Genomic DNA, 20,765 nt, shown 5'->3' on the forward strand with positions numbered 1-20,765 from the left:
ACAGCACAGAACAGGCCCTTCGGCCCACGATGTTGTGCCGATCCTTTGTCCTCTGTCAAGGACAATTTAATCTATACCCCATCATTCTCCTTTATCCATATACCTATCTAAAAGCCGTGCCCCGACCACTCTCTGGGTAAAGAACCTTCCCCTGACATCCCCCTTATATCTCCCACCCTTCACCTTAAATTTATGACCCCTTGTAACGCTTTGCTCCACCCGGGGAAAAAGTTTCTGACTGTCTACCCTATCTATTCCCCTGATCATCTTATAAACCTCTATCATGTCACCCCTCATCCTTCTCCGTTCTAATGAGAAGAGGCCTAGAATGTTCAGCCTTTCCTCGTAAGACTTATTCTCCATTCCAGGCAACATCCTGGTAAATCTCCTCTGCACCCTCTCCAAGGCTTCCACATCCTTCCTAAAATGAGGCGACCAGAACTGCACACAGTACTCCAAATGAGGCCTTACCAAGGTCCTGTACAGCTGCATCATCACCTCACGGCTCTTAAATTCAATCCCTCTGCTAATGAACGCTAACACCCCATATGCCTTCTTCACAGCCCTATCCACTTGAGTTGCAACTTTCAACGATCTATGCACATAGACCCCAAGGTCTCTCTGCTCCTCCACATGCCCAAGAACCCTACCGTTAACCCAGTATTTTGCATTCGTGTTTGTCCTTCCAAAATGGACGACCTCACACTTTTCAGGGTTAAACTCCATCTGCCACTTTTCAGCCCAGCACTGCAACCTATCCAAGTCCCTTTGCAGACGACAATAGCCCTCCTCGGTATCCACAACTCCACCAAACTTTGTATCATCTGCAAATTTACTGACCCACCCTTCGACTTCCTCATCCAAGTCGTTAATAAAAATCACAAACAGGAGAGGACCCAGAACTGATCCCTGTGGCACGCCACTGGTAACTGGGCTCCAGGCTGAGTATTTACCATCTAAGACCACTCTCTGCCTTCTATCAGTTAGCCAATTCTTAATCCAACTGGCCACATTCCCCACTATCCCATGCCTCCTGACTTTCTCCATAAGTCTACCATGGGGGACCTTATCAAATGCCTTACTAAAATCCATGTACACCACATCCACTGGTTTACCCTCATCCACTTGCTTGGTCACCTGCTCAAAGAATTCAATCAGGCTTGTGAGGCAAGACCTACCCCTCACAAAACCGTGCTGACTGTCCCGAATCAAGCAGTGTCTTTCCAGATGCTCAGAAATCCTATCCCTCAGCACCTTTTCCATCAACTTGCCTACCACCGAAGTAAGACTAACTGGCCTGTAATTCCCAGGGTTGTTCCTATTCCCTTTCTTGAACAGGGGCACAACATTTGCCACCCTCCAATCACCTGGTACCACCCCCGTCAACAGAGAAGATGAAAAGACTAGCGTCCACGAGCAACCACATTTTATTTGTTTATTTTATTCCTTCATGGGATGAGGCCATCACTGGCAAGGCCAGCATTTGTTGCCCACCCCTAATTGCCCTGACAACTAAGTGGCTTGTTAGGCCATTTTAGAGTCAACCACATTGCCATGGGTCTGGAGTCACATGCAGGCCAGACCAGATAAGGCTGGCAGATTTCCTTCCCTAAAGGACATTAGTGAACGAGATGTGTTTTTATGACATTCAATGATAGTTTCATTACTGAGATGAGACTAGCTTTCAATTCCAGACTTTTAATGAATTAATTAATATTCTTCCAGCTGCTATGGTAGGATTTGAACCCATGTTCCCACGGCATTAGCCTGGGCATCAGGATTGCTAGTTCAGTGACATTCCACTACACCACCACCTTTCTGTGTCCATGAGGTCAGTTAGTTTCGCTCCGTGACTTCTGCAGACCCCTTGGAAGGAGTAGCACCGAGCCCAGATTGCTCTCTGAAGGCCGGGTTGTAGCTTGGTTTGGAGCGGCAGGCTGGGCAGAATTCTTGGGGTAACCTGGGAATGTGCCTGGACTTGCGCTAAACTGCAGGCAGGACATTGGCGGGGTTTGGGAGAGGGCAAAATACTCCTGCTCACCAACTGAAATATTGACAAAGGACAATGGGACAGGAGCCTGGCAAAGTCAGCTTCTTCCAGAGCTGCTGCCTTCCTGCAGGCAATCTGTTTGACCTTCCCCTGCTCGACAGATTGCCCAAATTACTGGTAAATGGGGTGAGTTGAGTTGAGAAAAACAGGTGTGTTTTCAGGAGGAGAGGCACCATTTACTGATGTCAGCCGGGCTGGGGCATCAGCAACAATGCACAGGCAGCTTCCTATGAGGGGGTCAGGATCTGAGGATGTTACCGTATACAGCTCACATTGATAGAGACGTGGTGTAAACAAACATTGATTGTGTAATTGTGTAAAAAGATATAATTGTGTGTTCAGGAACCAAGTAAAGGAAACAATGTTCAGACAGTGAATATCCGGTAAAGGAACAGATAGATCCTTATCTTGCATTACAGACACAGCCAAAAACCAATAAATAGATAGTTCATCAAACAATTGCAGGGATTATATATTAATAAATATACATATATCAATGACATTTTGTGCTTATTTAGGTGAAAAAAGTTAATATTACATTTCCAGTGTCAGTAGCAAACACTTGATACTAGATGACTGAGATTAGGTTATAGGACCATACCCGCAATAGAACTCCCCTGACATTGCTTCAACACTGTGCATCAGTTCTAACTTCAGAGGAGTATCCCTATCATAGCCTCTTCTATAGCCTCTTTGAACAGGATTGCTAATATGTGGACAGTTAAATTAGGTCAGACTCACCAGATCGTAGCTTGAAACTGTCCAAATCATTTGCACCCAAACAGCCAGAAGGAACTTACATTCAATCAGTCTGGGGTACTTTTGAACCCAGGTTCCAAAGCTAACAAAAGCTGTGCTACTGCCTTGCATCACTGGTGCCTTCTAACCATTTCAGCCTTGAACATTCCTACTGCAGCTTAAAACCTGCTTCGGGTATAAAATTAAAACCTGACCTGACCCGGGCCCAAGTCTTTCAATTTTTAAAAATGCCTGACCTGATCCTAACCTGACACATATAGTCGGGTTTGTTCGGGTAGCCAGGCTTTACTGCAGAGTGCGGAGTGCGGAGTCCGGACTGCACATTTCCCACCTTGACGTCCTGAATGTTCATTTGAAGATTACTTCCCGGAGCAAGGCAGCGCTGTCCACGTCCAGCCCGACCCGACCCGAGCACAAATGCTGGACCCGGAAGAGAGACCCATGTCGTCGGGGCTGGTCGGGTTCGGGTCGGGTAGTCAGGCTTTACTGCAGCTCAGTACCAGCTGGAAAACAGAACCTGCTGGAACTCAGAATCAACTGGAACACAGGCCAATCAGGGATTTAGTGGTTTATTCAGAGACCCTGCCCCAGATTCAGTCAGAGATTTAATCTAGGCAAATTACAGCCCAATCTCAATCTGTGACAGGAGTTCAGGATCACTGAATTTCTTAGCAAAGCTGAGGAAGTTGGGTTTGTTTTTACTTTGGAAGTGAGGAGATCTAATTGAATGTTTCAAGATTATGAAGGGAAGTGAGGAAATAGTTCTCTCTGAAGTTTACACATTCGAAAGGCTCCATATTATATAAACCTACTGGCCCAAGAAATCAGATTGATTAAAATGTAAAATGCCCAGACTTATCCTCCCTGACTGTTGAGTAAACTTTAAATTAATCTCTCATTGACTCTATCACAGTTCAGCCTATCACAGGCTTGGGTTTCTCCCTTATTGAACGGACATGCAACTTGACTGTTGATCGATCGTGGGCCATCTCTCTGGGACACACCATTCTGCAACTCTGCAGTGGATGACAGAATATCAGCTGCTGGTGTACAGGAAAGGAGCTTGGAAAGAGCAACCTGGCTCTGACTGCACTGCTAAATGAGGGGAGTGGCTGATATATTTTCAGCTATGAAGAGAGACAGAAAGGGCTAGAGTTGTTTTCCTTAGAACAGAGAAGGCCGAAGGGGGACATGTTTGAGGTATACAAAATTATGAGGGGCATTGATAGGTTAGATAGGAAGAGACTTTTTCTCTTAGCGGAGGGGTCAATAACCAGGGGGCATAGATTTAAGGTAAGGGGCAGGAGGTTTAGAGGGGATTTGAGGAAAAAATATTTCACCCAGAGGGTGGTTGGAATCTGGAATACACTGCCTGAAATGGTGATAGAGGCAGGAACCCTCACAACATTTAAGAAGTATTTGGATGAGCACTTGAAACGCCATAGCATACAAGGCTAAGAGCCAAGTGCTGGAAAATGGGACTCGAATAGTTAGGTGCTTGATGGCCGGCACAGACACGATGGGCTGAAGGGCCTGTTTCTGTGCTCCATGACTCTATGACTCTATAAACCGTCACAAAGAGAATTCCAGGGTCTGGCATCTTTCTAGGATGAGAGTGTGTCCAACACTGGAACTCTGCATTATTTCATTACCAGTAACACAATGTTACTGAAATAACTCCACGGAATTTGATTGTTGTGCCCACATTTCCCAGTTTTGATAGACCTTGTAAATACCACAAAGTACACAGAAGTAACAACAATAATGTTCACCATACCTGACACAGCACATGTAAAGATATTACAGATAAGATAAACTACATTAATCTCCATCATGGTGTTGATACACTTGAAACACAATACTTCAAAAGCTTGGTATCTATCGATGTAAGAGAAAGACAACTGCTCCCATCAGATAGTTCGGTGGCCGGGAAAGAACGTGGAAGTTTCAGAAGCTGGAATTTTAACATTACATGTAGCTACGATGGTCAGACTCCCTTCCACTTTGCTCTGAGTCTGTCATTCCTCCTTTGATGGTCCTTTCTTATGGAAGTTGGCATGAAGTACCCTGTTTATATCCTTTAACACTTGCTGGTCAGTTAAATATATAACAGTCAGCATGGAGTGGGTGGAATGGATTGAGCCCGGGTCAGTTTGATGGGGGGACAGAGTGAGTGGGTCAGTGGGAGGGACAGAGTGAATGGGTCAGTTGGAGGGACAGCGTGAGTGGGTCAGTTGGAGGGACAGGGTGAGTGGGGTCAGTTGGAGGGACAGAGTAAGTGGGGTCAGTTGGAGATGCAGAGTGAGTGGGGTCAGTGGGAGGGATAGAGTGAGTGGGGTCAGTAGGAGGGATAGAGTGAGTGTGGTCAGTGGAGGGACAGAGTGAGTGGGGTCAGTGGGAGGGATAGAGGAGTGGGGTCAGTGGAGGGACAGAGTGAGTGGGGTCGGTTGGAGGGACCAAGTGAGTCTGGGTCGGTGGGAGGGACAGAGTGAGTGGGGTCGGTGGGAGGGACCAAGTGAGTCTGGGTCGGTGGGAGGGACAGAGTGAGTGGGATCAGTGGGAGGGACCAAGTGAGTCTGGGTCGGTGGGAGGGACAAAGTGAGTGGGGTCAGTGGGAGGGACCAAGTGAGTCTGGGTCGGTGGGAGGGACAAAGTGAGTGGGGTCGGTGGGAGGGACAGAGTGAGTGGGGTTGTTAGGAGAGACAGAGTGAGTCTGGGTCGGTGGGAGAGACAGAGTGAGTCTAGGTTGGTGGGAGAGTCAGAGTGAGTCTGGGTCAGTGGGAGAGACAGAGTGAGTCTGGGTTGGTGGGAGAGTCAGAGTGAGTCTGGGTCAGTGGGAGGGATATTGAGACCGGGTCGGTTTGTTCCAGGTTTATGTACTTAGACAGCTGTTGTCTGCTTGATGCTTTGGAAACTGACCCTAGTGGGAGATGTTGGGATGGACATTGCCCTGGCAACTCGAGTTCGGATCGAGTGATTGTCTTGCCAACGATGCCATCTTTTTCTTACAGCAGATCGAACCTGTGAGAGGACACATTAGAGTTAGATCATACAACAACTGCTTTCCTTTTATTCACCTTCATTGAAGAAGGATTGCACTTTCTTGTGAAATTATTCTGTGTAGTGTAATGCCCAGATGAGAAAGGGGTCTAGGGGTCCCTCTCAGCCTTTGCCTGGTTTAATCGTAACATGGTTTAATTTTTAAAACATGGTGTTTTAGCTCCCCCTTGGTGAATCCTTGTTCACTAACTTCCAATTATAAGGCAAAGAAACTAGCCAAACAGGTTTTCTTAGGTTTAAAGAAAAAAGGTTGAACTTTATTTAAACTTAAACTTAAACTCTCATTCGGTCAACGCCTACATATACACAATACATCCACGCTAGCATGCATACGTGATACACATGTGCAGATAGAGATAGAAAAGAGCAGAAGAAAATTAAAGTGGAAAACTTGGAGGCAGTCTCTGAAGAGGGTTTTTGTTACTGTGCTTCGAGCTCACTGTAGAGTCCCTGATTGTAGGTAGATCTTGCTTTTTGTTGGGGCCCAATATTCTTCTTAAACCTTGTTCACTGTAGGAGACTTTTCTCTCTTGGGTTCCTGTGTCTTCAATAGATTCCAAAGCTGGTGAGAAAGAGATGGGAGCAGACAGGAGAGGCTGCAGCGAGCCAGCCAGGAGAGGTCTTTTCAGTCCAGGGGAAAACAGACACTCTGTTCAAACATTTGTACAATTCAGAAAAACCCAGGTTGCCAAGCAGGTTAGTCATGTGACTAGCTGGTCTGCTAACGTCTGTTTGTGGATTCTCTGGTCTTAGCCAACCCTGGAATGTCTCTTCGTACACACAATACCTGGAGCTCAAAGTCCATTATGGGTTAAATTGGAGCAAGGAATAGCCCCTTTGTCCTTCCACTGGCTGTTGGTATGCAAAAATGTTTTTCCATCCAAGGGCCTGGGGATTTTTTCAACAAGTGCTTTCTTCACTTCAGCAACAGTTTTCAAATCAATGTTCATATGGCCAAATTAGCTACGGCTAATATATGGCTATAGTATATGGCTAGCATAACACCTACACACCCAGCGGAATGGAATGCGATATGAGAAAAGTGCATTTCATTAAAAGGATCGAGAGAAAATATAAGATATAGAAAAAAAACATGCATTTCTCTCATTCATTCCCATTCATTCATAAATCCTAAAATTTGATACAGCCTATCTTTTCTTGGTGGCAGTGCTGCTTTAAATGCCCCTTTTCCGGCATCACAATAAACATGTGGGTTTTTTTGGGGAAGCTTTTCTTCAGTTTGCCCATTTCTATGGCTGCCTAGGTCTTTGAGATGGTTAGGTTTAATTGGCGCTGCATTGGAATTTTTATGCCCTAGGAGAGTCAGTAGTGGGTGGGTCGATCCTGAACTCTCTTTCAGTGCTTTGCTGAGTCATGCGAAGGCTTTTGACTTCAGGGGATGCGTGGTTCTCTCATTTTCTGACTGTGGGGGAGAATTCTTTGCCAATCTCCCCTTTGTCCTTGGGATACTCCTGCCTGCAGGCATTTGTGCAGACTCTACTGCACTCCCCTGTGGCACTTTGACTAGGTGAGGCATCACCCTCATGGTTTCCCTGCCCTCTATTTTTGTCTCTGTAGGTTCCTGTAGATGCTGTTATCACCTCTGGTGGGGTGCTTCTAGTGTCTGCATTTATGTAGGAGGATGTGGGGTCTAACTTTTCACATTTTTCGAGGTTGGCTGACCGGACAGTAGGGGTTTTCATCTGGGATTCCTCCCAGACAACCTTTAACCTGCCCTCTTGGTTGCTTTTTCCCCTGCCTTTTCTAATCTTTTACCAACCTTGTGCCTGCCTGCCTGTTCCCTTTTGTTCTTGGCAGGGGTCCCTTACAGTTCACCAGCCCTCTGCTGGAGGGTCCTCCGAATACAGGACTTAAGGGTTGCAGGATTGCCTGTAGGTTGGGGATTCCCCTCAACTTGGCACATGTGGCAACTCCTGCAGTACTCCACCACATCTTTGTGGAATTTTGGCCAGTCAAACTGCTGTCTTTGCGGCCTTTGGTCTTTTATATACCAGCATGTACAGCCACTGTAGAGTCGTGGGCCCTTCTTAATATTTCTCTCCAGTACCTCTGCGGCACCACTAACTGGTGAACTACCGTCCACTCCTTGCTCTCAGGTCAGTGAGGAGAACTCCATTTCCTCATCAGTACCTCATTCTTTAAATAGTATCAATCAGGGACTCCCTCTGCTTCACTTTCAGACTGGGCAGCCTGTGCTAACTCTCTCAGTACTGGGTCAGCTTACTGAACCTCACCTAGGGAAAATCCAATTGTTTCAATTCCCTGGGTCTCCTAACTTTCTAAAGAAAGTCTCAGACAGACAGACCTGGTCACCTGCCTGCAGTGCTAATGCAGTCTCCTCTGGGGGAGCTGGTTTGATCATGGCCTGATCCACTACACATTCAGGGGAACTGCAGGGGTCTGTCTCCTGCCACAGCTCTGTTCCTCTGACCTCCTGTGGTCTTTCTTTCACTACCACCTTCACCCCCACCAGATCATTACCTAGGAGCAGGTCAACCCCGTTCACAGGCAAACTAGGGACAATCCCTATGGTCAACGGTCCCGAAACTAGGTCACACTCCAGGTGCACCCAGTGTACAGGTACAGGCATATACTGCCCTCCAATACTATGCACCACCATTCTGGTGTTCACTGCACTCTCTGGGGGAAAGGTTAGATCTATTCCCAGTAAAAGGGATCTAGTGATCCCTGTGTCCCTGAGAATTACTATGGGCTTGCTTGCCCCATTCACTGGGTATGGAGTTATTTTCCCTTCAAACACAAAACCCTGATAACCTTCAGGAATCCTATTAACTTTTCCTGCACTGGCTGTAGTAAGTTTCCTGGGTTGCACTCTTACTGCAGTTAAAGCCACAGTTTGTTCTGCTGTGCTTTGCATCAGGTCCCAGTCATCACTGAGCAGGTGTGCCCTGATTAACCCTACCGGTTTCCCCTTTAGTTTCCAGCAGTTAGTTTTTAAATGCCCTGCCTTATTACAATGGAAGCACACAGGTCTCCGGGTCTCACTCTTGCTCACAGCACCTTCCTTTTTGTCTGGAGGAGGGCCCCCTGTGTCTCCTGCTTTCCTCTCTCTTCCAGGACTGCCTGGGCTTTTATCACCTTCCCACCCTTTATCCTTTTCGGACTTGTGGGGGTGATCAGGCAAGGTTCTTCCCTGAGAAACGGACTCATAAATTCAGGCAAATTCATCGGCCAGAACAGCTGCTTGCCGGGCTCTCTGAACCCGCTGCTCCTCTACATGGGTCTTTATTGAGAGTGTGGTAGAGTATTTAAATTCCTCTAACAGGATTATTTCTCTGAGAGTCTCATAGCTGAGTTGTATTTTTAAAGCCCTCAGCCAATGGTCAAAAGCCAGCTGCTTATTTCTTTCAAACTCCAGATATGTTTGATTGGTTTGCTTTTTGAGTGTTCTAAACTTTTGGCGATAGGCTTCGGGTACTACTTCATATGCCCTGAGGAGACCATTATTGGTCAGTTCATAATTTGATGAACTCTGATCTGGAACAAGGAATAAACCTCATGGGCTTTTTCAGTTAGTTTGCTTTGTATTAAAAGAGACCAGGTCTCAGCTGGCCATTTTAGCCTCCTTGCCAGTTTCTCGAAGGGCACGAAAAATGCTTCCACGTCTTCCTCATTGAAGAATTAGGGTTACTCTGTCGCCCCCTAGCTAATGCAAACTACTTCAACTCTTGTTCTTCACATTCTTTCCTGAATATTCTTTCTCTCTCTCTCTCGTTCCTTCTCCTGTCTTTCTTTCTATCTGTCCTGCCTTTCATTTTCTTCACACTCCTTTTTGGAAGGTCCTCTGTTTTTCTTCCTGTTCCTTCTGGAAGGTTCTCTCTTTCTCTCTCAACCTTTCCTCAAATTCAAGTTTCCTCTGTTCCAGTTGTATCTTTGCTAGCAATACCGTATCTGGGTCTGCTTCTAAGCCTGTTTCTGCTTCTTCAGATTCAAGGGAAAAATGATTGGCCACTAGTCTTAGGAGTTCAGACTTTCTAGCCTTGCCACGTACAGTGATCCTACACTGCTCATTTTCCTCAACTCCTCCACAGACAGTGTATTTAACATATCCCAAGTTACTTCACCCTGGCTTGGAGAGCTACTCGCTTCAGTTGTAGACATGTTAGTATTCAATCACACACAACTACAGGAACATTTCTGTTACAACCAGGTGTGAAAGGTGATTAGGGGTCTGTTATTATCTTCACCTGATCTTATTGTAACAGGGTTTAATTTTAAACACACTGTGTTTTGAGCTCCCCCTTTGTGAATCCTTGTTGACAACTTTCCAATTATAAGGTAAAGAAATGAACACATCAGGCTTTCTGTGGTTTAAAGAAGAAAGATGAAATTTATTAAACCTTAAACTTAAAGTCTAATACAGTTCAAGCATACGGATATACGACATGCCCACGCTAGCATGCACATGCGATACAAACATGCAGATAGGGACAGAAAAGTGTGAGGAAAAGATATGTAGAACAGTTTGAGGCTATATCTTGTAACTGTTTCTCAAGCTCGCTGTAGTCCTTGATTGAAGATTTAGTCTTGCATTTCGTTGGGGCCCAGCAGTATTCTTGAAACCTTGTTCACATAGGAAACTTTTCTCTCTTTGAGTTTCACATATTTTCACAAGATTCAGTTCCGTGGGAAGAGATGAAAGCAGGAAAACAGGAGAAACGATGTTCTCAGTCCGTGAGCATATGTTCCAATTCCTTTGTTGGCAGTTCAAATTCAAAAAAACTCCCAGGTTGCCCAGTAGGTTAGTCATGTGTCTAGCTCCTTTTCTGGAAGAGTCTCTTCAAAATCCTTTGTTGAAAGTTCAAATTCTGTGCAACAGCCATGTGACTAAAACTGGTCTGACCACTTCTGTGTACTGGGGAAGTAACTACTGGGTCCCTTTTGTTCCAACACTACTAGTTCTATGTAAATGTCCTTCCAGTCAAGGTCTTGCAATTTTAAGTTTTAATGTTCATGTGGCAAAATCATGTGTGCTTCAGTCTTGGCAGGTGGGGGGTTTGCCTGACAATTCCATCACACTCCTGACTTGTGCCTTGTAGATGGGAGACTGGCTTTGGGGAATCACAATGTGGGTTATTCATTACAGAATTCTCAGTCTCTGACCTGCTCTTGTAGCCACAGTATTTATATGGCTGGTCCAGTTCAGTTTCTGGTCACTGGTAACCCCCAGGATGTTGATGGTGGGGGATTCAGCAATGGTAATGCCTTTGATTGATTGCCCGGTTTATATCCGCAGGATTTACATCTGTCCATTCAACTGAAGACAGTTGGGTGGGAGTAAAACAGGTCATTGATTCATTATCGCTCATTTTTTTCGGCTGTTACCAAAGACCAATTGTACTCCCTCCATCTCAGATTACAATGCAAGATATGGAAGTAAATATAAATGGATACGATATAGTTGCGATTACGGAGACATGGCTGCAGGATGCCCAAGGATGGGAACTTAACATCCAAGAACAAAGAACAGTACAGTACAGGCCATTCGGCCCTCCAAGCCTGCGCCGATCTTGATGCTTGTCTAAACTAAAACCTTCTGCACTTCCAGGGTCCGTATCCCTCTATTCCCATCCTATTTATGTATTTGTCAAGATGCCTCTTAAACGTCGCTATCGTACCTGCTTCCACCACCTCCCCCGGCAGCAAGTTCCAGGCACTCACCATCCTCTGTGTAAAGAACTTGTCTCGCACATCCCCTCTAAACTTTGCCCCTCGCATCTTAAACCAAAGTCCCCTAGTAACTGACTCTTCCATCCTGGGAAAAAGCTTCTGACGATCCACTCTGTCCACGCCACTCATAACTTTGTAAACCTCTATCATGTCGCCCCTCCAACTCCGTCGTTCCAGTGAAAAAAATCTGTTTATCCAACCTCTCCTCATAGCTAATACCCTCCGGACCAGGCAACATCCTGGTAAACCTCTTCTGTACCCTCTCCAAAGCCTCCACATCCTTCTGGTAGTGTGGCGACCAGAATTGTACGCAATATTCCAAATGTGGCCTAACTAAGGTTCTGTACAGCTGCAGCATGACTTGCCAATTTTTATACTCTATACCCCTGTTAAATACTATTAAATAACTTTCACTGTCATTAATAATGCTCCTATACCATGTAAGAACATGAGTAATGGGAATAGGAGTACATGATATGGCCCCTTGGGACTGCTCCACCATACACTAACATCAAAGCTGATCTTCTGCTTCAACTCCACTTTCCCGCCCGCTCCCCAGTTCCCTTGATTCTCTGAGATATCAAAAATCTGTTTATTCCAGCCTTAAATATATTCAATGATGGAGCATCCACAACCTCTGGGGTAGAGAATTTCAAAGATTCACAACCCTCTGAATGAAGAAATTTCTCCTTATCTCAGTCCTAAATGATCGACCCTTATCCTGAGACTGTTGTTATGACCAGGTGAGAAAGGGGTCGAGAGTTCACTCTCAGTCTTCACCTGGTCTTATCATAACAGGGTTTAATCTTAAACATGCCATTTTTTTGCTCCCCCTTAGTGAATCCTTGATCATTAACTTCCAATTATAAGGCAAAGAAGTTGGTCAAACAGGTTTTCTTAGGTTTAAAGAAAAAAGGTTGAACTTTATTAAACTTAAACTCTAATTCAGTTAACGCCTACGGATACACGACATGCTCATGCTCGCATGCATACGCGATACACACATACAGATAGAGACAGAAAAGAGCAGAAGATATAAAGTGGAAAAATTTGAGGCAATATTTGAAGATGGTTTTGGTTACTGTTCTTTCAGCTCCCTGTAAAGTCCTTGATTGTAAATAGGCCTTGCTTTTTGTTGGGGCCAGTATTCTTATTAAACCTTGTTCGATGTAGGAGACTTTTCTTTTTTGCGGTTCATGTGTCCTCAGTGGTCCAGAGGCTTGTGAGAAAGAGATGGGAGCAGACAGGAGAGGTCGTCTCACTCTAGGAGCAGTCTTTCTTTCTGAATTCAAAAACTCTGTGGTTAGTTCAAAAAAACAATGGCCCAGCCAATTAGTCATGTGACCAGATGGTTTAAACAGTCCTGGTTTTTGTGGATTGTATCACCTTAGCAGTCTCTGGAATGCTCTTCCTTGCACCTTCAATGTCTGGTGATCAAAATCCATTGTGGGTTGAATGTGTCAAGGAATGGTCCTTTTGTCTCTACGAGCACTGTCTGTTAGTATGCAAATGTTTTTCAGCGAAATGTCTGGCAGTCCTTGTAACAGGCCTTCTCTTCTTCCCAGCAAGTTTAAATCGATGCTCATATGTCAAAATTAATATGCCTCATTCTTGGCAGGTGGGGACCCTCATGACACTGTGCTCCCGTGTTTTAGAATCCAGGGGAAACAACCTCTCAGTGTCTACCCTGCCAATCCTCTTCAGAATCTTGCATGCTTCAATGAAATCACCTCTCATTCTTCCAAATTCCTTAGTGTATAGGTGCAATTTACTCAGCCTCTCATCATAGGACAATCTTCTCATCCCAGGAACCAATCTCATGAACCTTCCCTGTACTGCTTCCAAGGCAAGTATATCCTTCCTTAGATATGGAGATCAAAATTACACTCAGTACTCCAGGTGAGGTCTCACCAAATTGTAGCAAGACTTCCTTATTCTTGTGCTCCAGTCCACTTGCAATAAAAGCCAACATGCAATTTGTCATCCTAATTATTCACTGTACCTGCATGCTCACTTTCTGTGTTCCTTGTATGAATACACCCAAGTCGCTATAAACAACAACATTTAAAAGCTTCCTGCCTTTTAAAAAATATTCTGCTTTTCTATTTTTTTTAGAGATACAGCACTGAAACAGGCCCTTCGGCCCACCGAGTCTGTGCCGACCATCAACCACCCATTTATACTAATCCTACACTCATTCCCTATTCCTACCACATCCCCACCTGTCCCTATATTTCCCTACCATCTACCTATACCAGGGGCAATTTATAATGGCCAATTTACCTAACAACCTGCAAGTCTTTGGCATGTGGGAGGAAACCGGAGCACCCGGCGGAAACCCATGCAGACACAGGGAGAACTTGCAAACTCCACACAGGCAGTACCCAGAATCGAACCCGGGTCGCTGCAGCTGTGAGGCTGCAGTGCTAACCACTGCGCCACTGTGCCACCCGCCCGATCTTATGATCAAAGTGAATAGCCTCACACTTCCCAAATTATATTTCATTTGTCACATGTTGCCCACTCACTTAACATGTCAAAATCTCTTTGCAGCCTCTTTGTGTCCTCCTCACAGCTTACATTCCCACTTAGTATCATTTAAGTCATTAAATGGCCTGATCCTGGTGGCATCCCATTAATTACAGCTTGCCAACTTGAAAATGTCCCATTTATCCCACTCTTTGCTTTCTGTCCATTAGCCAATCCTCTATCCATGCTAATATATTACCCCCAACTCGATGAGCCCTTATCTTGCATATGAACCTTTTGTGTGGCACCTTATCAAATGCCTTTTGGAAATGCAAATATACTACATCTACTGGCTCTAATAAATTGGTCAAACATGATTTCCTTTTTGTAGAATCATGTTGACTCTGGCTGATCATACAATAATTTTTTGAGTGCAGTGTTAAGACTTCCTTAATAATTAATTCCAGCAAATAAAAGCCTATGGGATCCAGGGGAATGTAGTAAGCTGGACACAAAATTGACTCAGTGGCAGGAAACAAAGGGTAATTGTTGTCAGGTTTTTTGCGACTGGAGGGCTGTTTCCAGTGGAGTTCTGCAGGGCTCAGTCGCAGGTCCCCTGCTTTTTGTGGTATATATTAATGATTTAGGGGAATGATCAAGAAGTTTGCAGACAAGACAAAAATTGATTCCATGGTTGATAGCGAGGAATATAGCTGTAGGCTGTATGAAGATATCAATGGACTGGTCAGATGGGGAGAAAAGTGGCAAATGGAATGTAACCCGGAGGAGTGTGAGATGATGCATTTGGGGAGGTCAAACAAGGCAAAGGAATACACAATAAATGGGAGAATACTGAGAGGTGCAGAGGAAGTGAGGGATCTTGGAGTGAATGTCCACAGATCCCTGAAGGTAGCAGGACAGGTCAATAAGGAGGTTATGAAGGCATATGGAATCCATTTCTTTATTAGCTCAGGTATAGAATGTAAGATCAGGGAGGTTATGTTGGAACTATATAAAACATTAGTTTGGCCACAACCTGAGTACTGTGTGCAGCTTTGGTCACCTCATTACAGAAAGGATGTAAATGCACTAGAGAGGGTACAGAGGAGATTCACGAGGATGTTGCCAGAACTGGAAAAATGCAGCTATGAGGAAAGATTAGATAGGCATTTTTTGCTAGTTCTGAAGAAGGGTCACTGACCTGAAATGTTAACTCTGCTTTTCTCTTCACAGATGCTGCCAGACCTGCTGAGTGTTTCCAGCATTTCTTGTTTTTATTTAGATAGGCTGGGGTTGTTCTCCTTGGAACAGAGGAGGCTGAGGGGAGATTTGATTGAGATGTGAGGGGCCTGGATAGATTTGATGGGAAGGGCCTATTTACCTTAGCAGAGAGTTCAGGAACTATGGGGCAAAGATTTAAAGTGATTGGTAGAAAGATTAGAGGCGAGATGAGGAAAAATATTTTCACCCAGAAGTTTGTGGTGGTCTGGAACTCACTGACTGAAAGGGTGGTAGAGGTAGAAACCCTTAACTCATTTAAAAGGTGTCTGAATGTGCACTGGAAGTACCATAACCTGCAGGGCTAGGGACCAAATGCTGGAAAGTGAGATTAGAGTAGGTGGCTCTTTTTTTCTGACCAGTGCAGACACGATGGGCCAAGTGGCCTCTTTCAGTGCCATAAACTTTCTATGATTCTATGATTCCATGATTAATTTCCCAACAACTGATGCCAGGCTAACTGGCTTGTCGTTCCTTGTTTTCTCTCTCCCTCATAGAGTCATAGAGTTATTAGAGCACAGAAGGAGGCCATTTGGCTATATTTCTTTCTGAATTGTTGTTTTTTAATGGAATGTATTTTTGTTGAACATTTTGAAACATTTCTTTAAATGTTTCCCACTGTTAGTTACCAACGTACCTTTTAGTCTATTTACCCAATCAAGCTTGGCCAGCTCTCTCCTCATATCCATGTAATTGGCTTTGTTTAAGTTTAAGATTCTTATTTTGGACTTGAGTATATCACTCTCAAATATAACATGGAATTCAATTGAATCATGGTCACTTTTTCCCAGAGGATCTTTTGCAATGAGATTTCTAATGCACCCTGCCTCATTACACAATACTGGATCTGAAATAGCTTTGTTCCTCGTGATTCCTAATGTATTGTTCTAGGAGGCTGGCATGAAAGCATTCTACAAACTGTCCAGTCTATATAAAGATTAAAGACCCCCACAATTATTACATTGCCTTTGTTACCATCTCCAATTATTTCTTGCTTAATGCTCTCTCCAACAGTATAACTATATATATATCCAACATATAAACTATGTCTACCAGCATTTTCAGCCTCTTGTTATTCCGAATCTCCAACCATACTGATTCTACTTCCTGGTCTTCTGAGCCAAGATACTTTCTTACAACTGTCCGTAATCACACTTTCCTATTCGGGCTACTCCTCCTTTTGCATTCTGCCTGTTTTCAAAATGCTGTGTACCCTGTAATATTTATTTTCCAACCTTGGTCACCTTGGGGTGAATTTTACCGACACCCCCAACAGTGGGGGTCGTGGCAGGGGTGGCCTGGAAAATGTCTCCATGAGAGGCCTGCCATCGGAAGGCTGGGTCCCATCTTGCTGGCAGTGATGATGCACCTGACCCCCCCCCCCCCCCACCCACCTCCCCGCTGACGAGAGCAGCACTTAAATATGTTAATAGCAGCAAGTTAATGAATTAATGCTCTACCTGCTGCTGCCAGCCTTCCTGTTCTGATATCCTGGTCGGCTGCCGGGACGTCCGCACATTGATACGGACACTGGTGGGTAGGGTGGAGGAGGTAGGTATATCAGTGCGGGAGTGGTGGTGGGAGGGGGAGTGGGGTGGGGGGGGAGTGGGGTCAAACTTACCTGATTGGTCGAGGGGGTAATGAGAAGGGCTAAATTTAAATGTTTGTGAACTTTGGGCGGGGGGAAGGTCAGGTACACAAGGTAAGTATTTTTGCAGGGGGGGGTGGTGGAGGGCAAGGAATGAGTGAATTGTGATGGAGGGGGGGGTGGGAGAGGGGCTGGAAACATGTAATTTTTTAAAAATCAATTTTATTTAACTTTCCCTTTAAAAATTTAAATACAATGCAAGGGCTGGAAGCCCTTTAAAAATGGCACCGATGCCTGCTCAGTGGCACCGGACACTGTAGCCGGAGACGGAACGCCCACCCCATTCATGTCATCGACCGGTGGGGGGCGTTCCGCCCCAGCCATGTAAATGGTAGGCATCGGCTCCAGGAAGTAAAACCTGCATGTGCGGGCCGCCATCTTGTACAGCCACCGCCCTGGGACCTTGTAACCATGAGCTGAAATTTATAGGCGGCGGCCGGGACAGACCATTCCCGACCCCTGCCCCCCACCCCCCCCAACTGATGACATGCAGGGGGCGGGTGGTCTGTCACCGGAAATGACGTCAGCTGCCTTAGCACTTGCGCTGATGCCATTTTTAAAGGGCTTCGAGCCCTATCATTAAATTTAACTACTTAAAGGAGAATGGATTTTTAAAAATTAAATTAATTGATCTTGCCCCTCTCTCACCCCCTGCCCAACAACCATAGATTTAATTCCTTGCTCTCTACCCTCCAAAATACTTACCTTGTGCACCTGACCTTCCCCCCCCAAAGGTCATAAACTTTAAACTTTACCCCTTCCCACTATCCCCTAACCAATCAGAAACGCTTGATCCCGCTCCGCCTCCCACCACCGCACTGAAAACTTACCTGCTTCCCCACCCCACCAGTGTTCTGCCTCGGATCCCCAAATGGGGATCCGAAGGCATGAGAGTGTGGGCTATCAGCACCAATATCGCTCCAGGATGGAGGTGGGAGTGAGCAGGTAAACAATTCATTTATTTACATTAATTAACATATTTAAATTAGGTTCCCGTCGCCAAGCAGCAAGGGGGCCGTCACAAGGCCTCAGCACCGCCAGAAATATGGGGCCAGGCCTTCCTGGTGTCGAGTTGCGTGGCCCTGCCCCACCATGAACCCCGACATCCGAAGTCTGTAAAATTCAGCTTCATGTCTTTACAATGGTGATGAGATCAATCTCATTTAACTCTAATTGGGCCATTAGTTTGTCTATCTTGTTGCAAATCCTTGTGCATTCAGATTAAGAGGCTTTAATTTTATTTTTTTACCACTACTCTTTGCATGGACCCTATTCACTGATGCACTATTACTGTTAAACTCCCTTCCTGTATCACTCTGCTTGTTGTTACCCAAATCATCGCTCTGCTCTACTGCCTTGACATTTCTCTTTAGATTTCTAAATCTGCCTTCACAAGACTCCTCTCCCTCCATTTTAGTTTAAAGCCCGATCCACAGTTCGAATTAAATTGTTATGATCCCCGTGGAAATCAACAAACCAAAAGAATCAAATCCACCCACCGACCCCCGATTTCGAAAAAAACAAACGGAAAAGATTTCACTTTTATAAATTTTACTTTAATATTCAAACCAAAACCAACATAAATTAAACATGAACCAGCAGTTAAATCATGGTCCATATTATATATATATATATGTCCATACACATATATATTATATATCTTAAAGATTATACGTTAATTATCAGATGCAAAAAGATAGATCTCCCGGATCCACTCTCAGCAAAGATGCCACCGAACAGTCACAAAGTTCCTTGAAACTATGAACTTTTTCAGGTAGATTTCCAAGTCCTGTCCTCCAAGATGCAGATAAGAAGCAATGTCCTTTCCTCAATAGCGAGCGTTGCAGTTTTCCCTTCAACATTTCAGTCTTGTCGCCTTTTGAATGACCTCGGTCCCACCCATCAGAATCTTGAGGACGTGGTTCCACTTGTAACCCTTTAAGTCACTGAAAACAGCTGCAAGAAGTTGTATTTGTCATTGGCCAGATCCCAGAATCAGGTTCCAATCACCACAGCTTGTCTGGAAGAAAAACAGTCTGCAGGTTGCTTCAACACTGCAGACCTGTAATCTTGGCTCAGATAGATTTGGTCACACCTCTGGTCATATGACTCTGTGTCCTGTGATTTTTAACTGACCCTAACAGTTCTGTTTTCTAAGAACTCTGAAGCTTTTTGTTTCATTTTCTAGTGAAGGACTGTCTGAATAAAAACAAGCTTTGAAACCAGAGTCAGTGAACCTAACAGTGCATTCAAAAAATCAACTGTTCAGATAACAGCCAGCACACGCGGGCTCCATTACAATTTTATAATAGAAACATAGAAAAATAGGAGCAGGAGTAGGCCATTTGGCCTTTTGAGCCTGCTCCGCCATTCAATATGATCATGGCTGATCATCCAAACCCAGTAACCTGTTCCCGCTTTCTCCCTGTATCCCTTGATCCCTTTAGCCCTAAGAATTATATCTGACTCTTTCTTGAATATATTTAATGATTTGGCTTCAACTGGTTTCTGTGGTAGAGAATTCCACAGGTGCACCACTATCCGTAGACTGTGACCCCTGGTCCTGGACTCCCCCAACATCAGGAACATTCTTCCTGCATCTAGTCTGTCAAGTCCTGTTAGAATTTTGTAGGTTTCTATGAAATCACCTCTCATTCTTCTAAACTCTAGCAAATACAAGCCTAATCAACCCAATCTCTCTTTATACGACAGTCTTGCCATCCCAGAAATCAGTCTGGTGAACTTCACTGCACTCCCTCCACAGCAAGAACATCCTTCCTCAGATAAGGAGACAAATCCCGCACACAATACTCCAGATGTGGTCTCACCAAGGCCTTGTATAATTGTAGCAAGACATCCTTGCTCCTGTACTTGAATCTTCTTGCTATGAAGGTCAACATAACATTTACCTTCTTAACTGCCTGCTGCACCAGCATGCTTACTTTCAGCGATTGGTGCACAAGGACGCCCAGGTCTCGCTGCACCTCCCCCTTTCCCAATATATAGCTGTTCAGATAATAATCTGCCTTTCTGTTTTTGCCACCAAAGTGGATAAATTATACTGCATCTGCCATGTATTTGCCCACCCACTCAACCTGTCCAAATCACACTGGAGCTTCTCTGCATCCTCCTCACAGCTCCCACTCCCACCCAGCTTTGTGTCGTCTGTAAACTTGTATATATTACATTTAATTTCCTCATCTATATCATTAATATATATTGTGAATAGCTGGGGCCCTAGCACTGATCCCTGCGGTACCCCACTAGTCACTGCCTGCCACTCGGAAAAAGACCCGCTTACTCTTTACTTCCTGCCTACCAACCAGTTCTCTATCCATGTCAGTACCTTACCCCAATCCCATGTGCTTTAATTCTGCACACTAATCTCTTATGTGGGTCCTTGTCGAAAGCCTTCTGAAAGTCCAAATACACCACATCCACTGGTTCTACCTTACCTATTCTACTACTTACATACTCAAAGAATTCCAGTAGATTTGTCAAGCATGATTTCCCTTTCATAAATCCATGTTGACTTTGTCCGATCCTGTCATTGTTTTCCAAGTGCTCTACTATTACATCTTTTATAATGGACTCTCGCATTTTCCCCACTACTGATGTCAGGCTTACCGGTCTATAGTTCCCTGTTTTCTCTCTACCTCCTTTTTTTAAATAGTGGGATTACATTAGCTACCCTCCAAACCATTAGAACTGTTCCAGAGTCAATAGAATTTTGAAAAATGACCAGCAGTGCATCTACTATTTCTAGGGCCACGTCCTTAAATACTCTGG

At 44.8% G+C, this 20,765-nt stretch overlaps 1 protein-coding gene across 2 annotated transcripts in view; it reads right to left on the bottom strand.

Annotated features, from left to right (window-relative positions):
• Window positions 1–5,689: 5,689 nt before the first annotated feature.
• LOC137348018 (corticotropin-releasing factor receptor 1-like) overlaps window positions 5,690–20,765 on the bottom strand; it is a 432,220-nt gene continuing 417,144 nt past the window's right edge. For both annotated transcript variants that reach the window (XM_068013090.1, XM_068013089.1), the window contains exon 12: window positions 5,690–5,830. In XM_068013090.1, coding sequence (XP_067869191.1) covers window positions 5,690–5,830 — 141 coding nt within the window. The remainder of the gene's footprint in view (window positions 5,831–20,765) is intronic.

This window comes from Heterodontus francisci, chromosome 33, assembly GCF_036365525.1.
Source record: "Heterodontus francisci isolate sHetFra1 chromosome 33, sHetFra1.hap1, whole genome shotgun sequence".
Lineage (NCBI taxonomy): Eukaryota > Metazoa > Chordata > Chondrichthyes > Heterodontiformes > Heterodontidae > Heterodontus > Heterodontus francisci.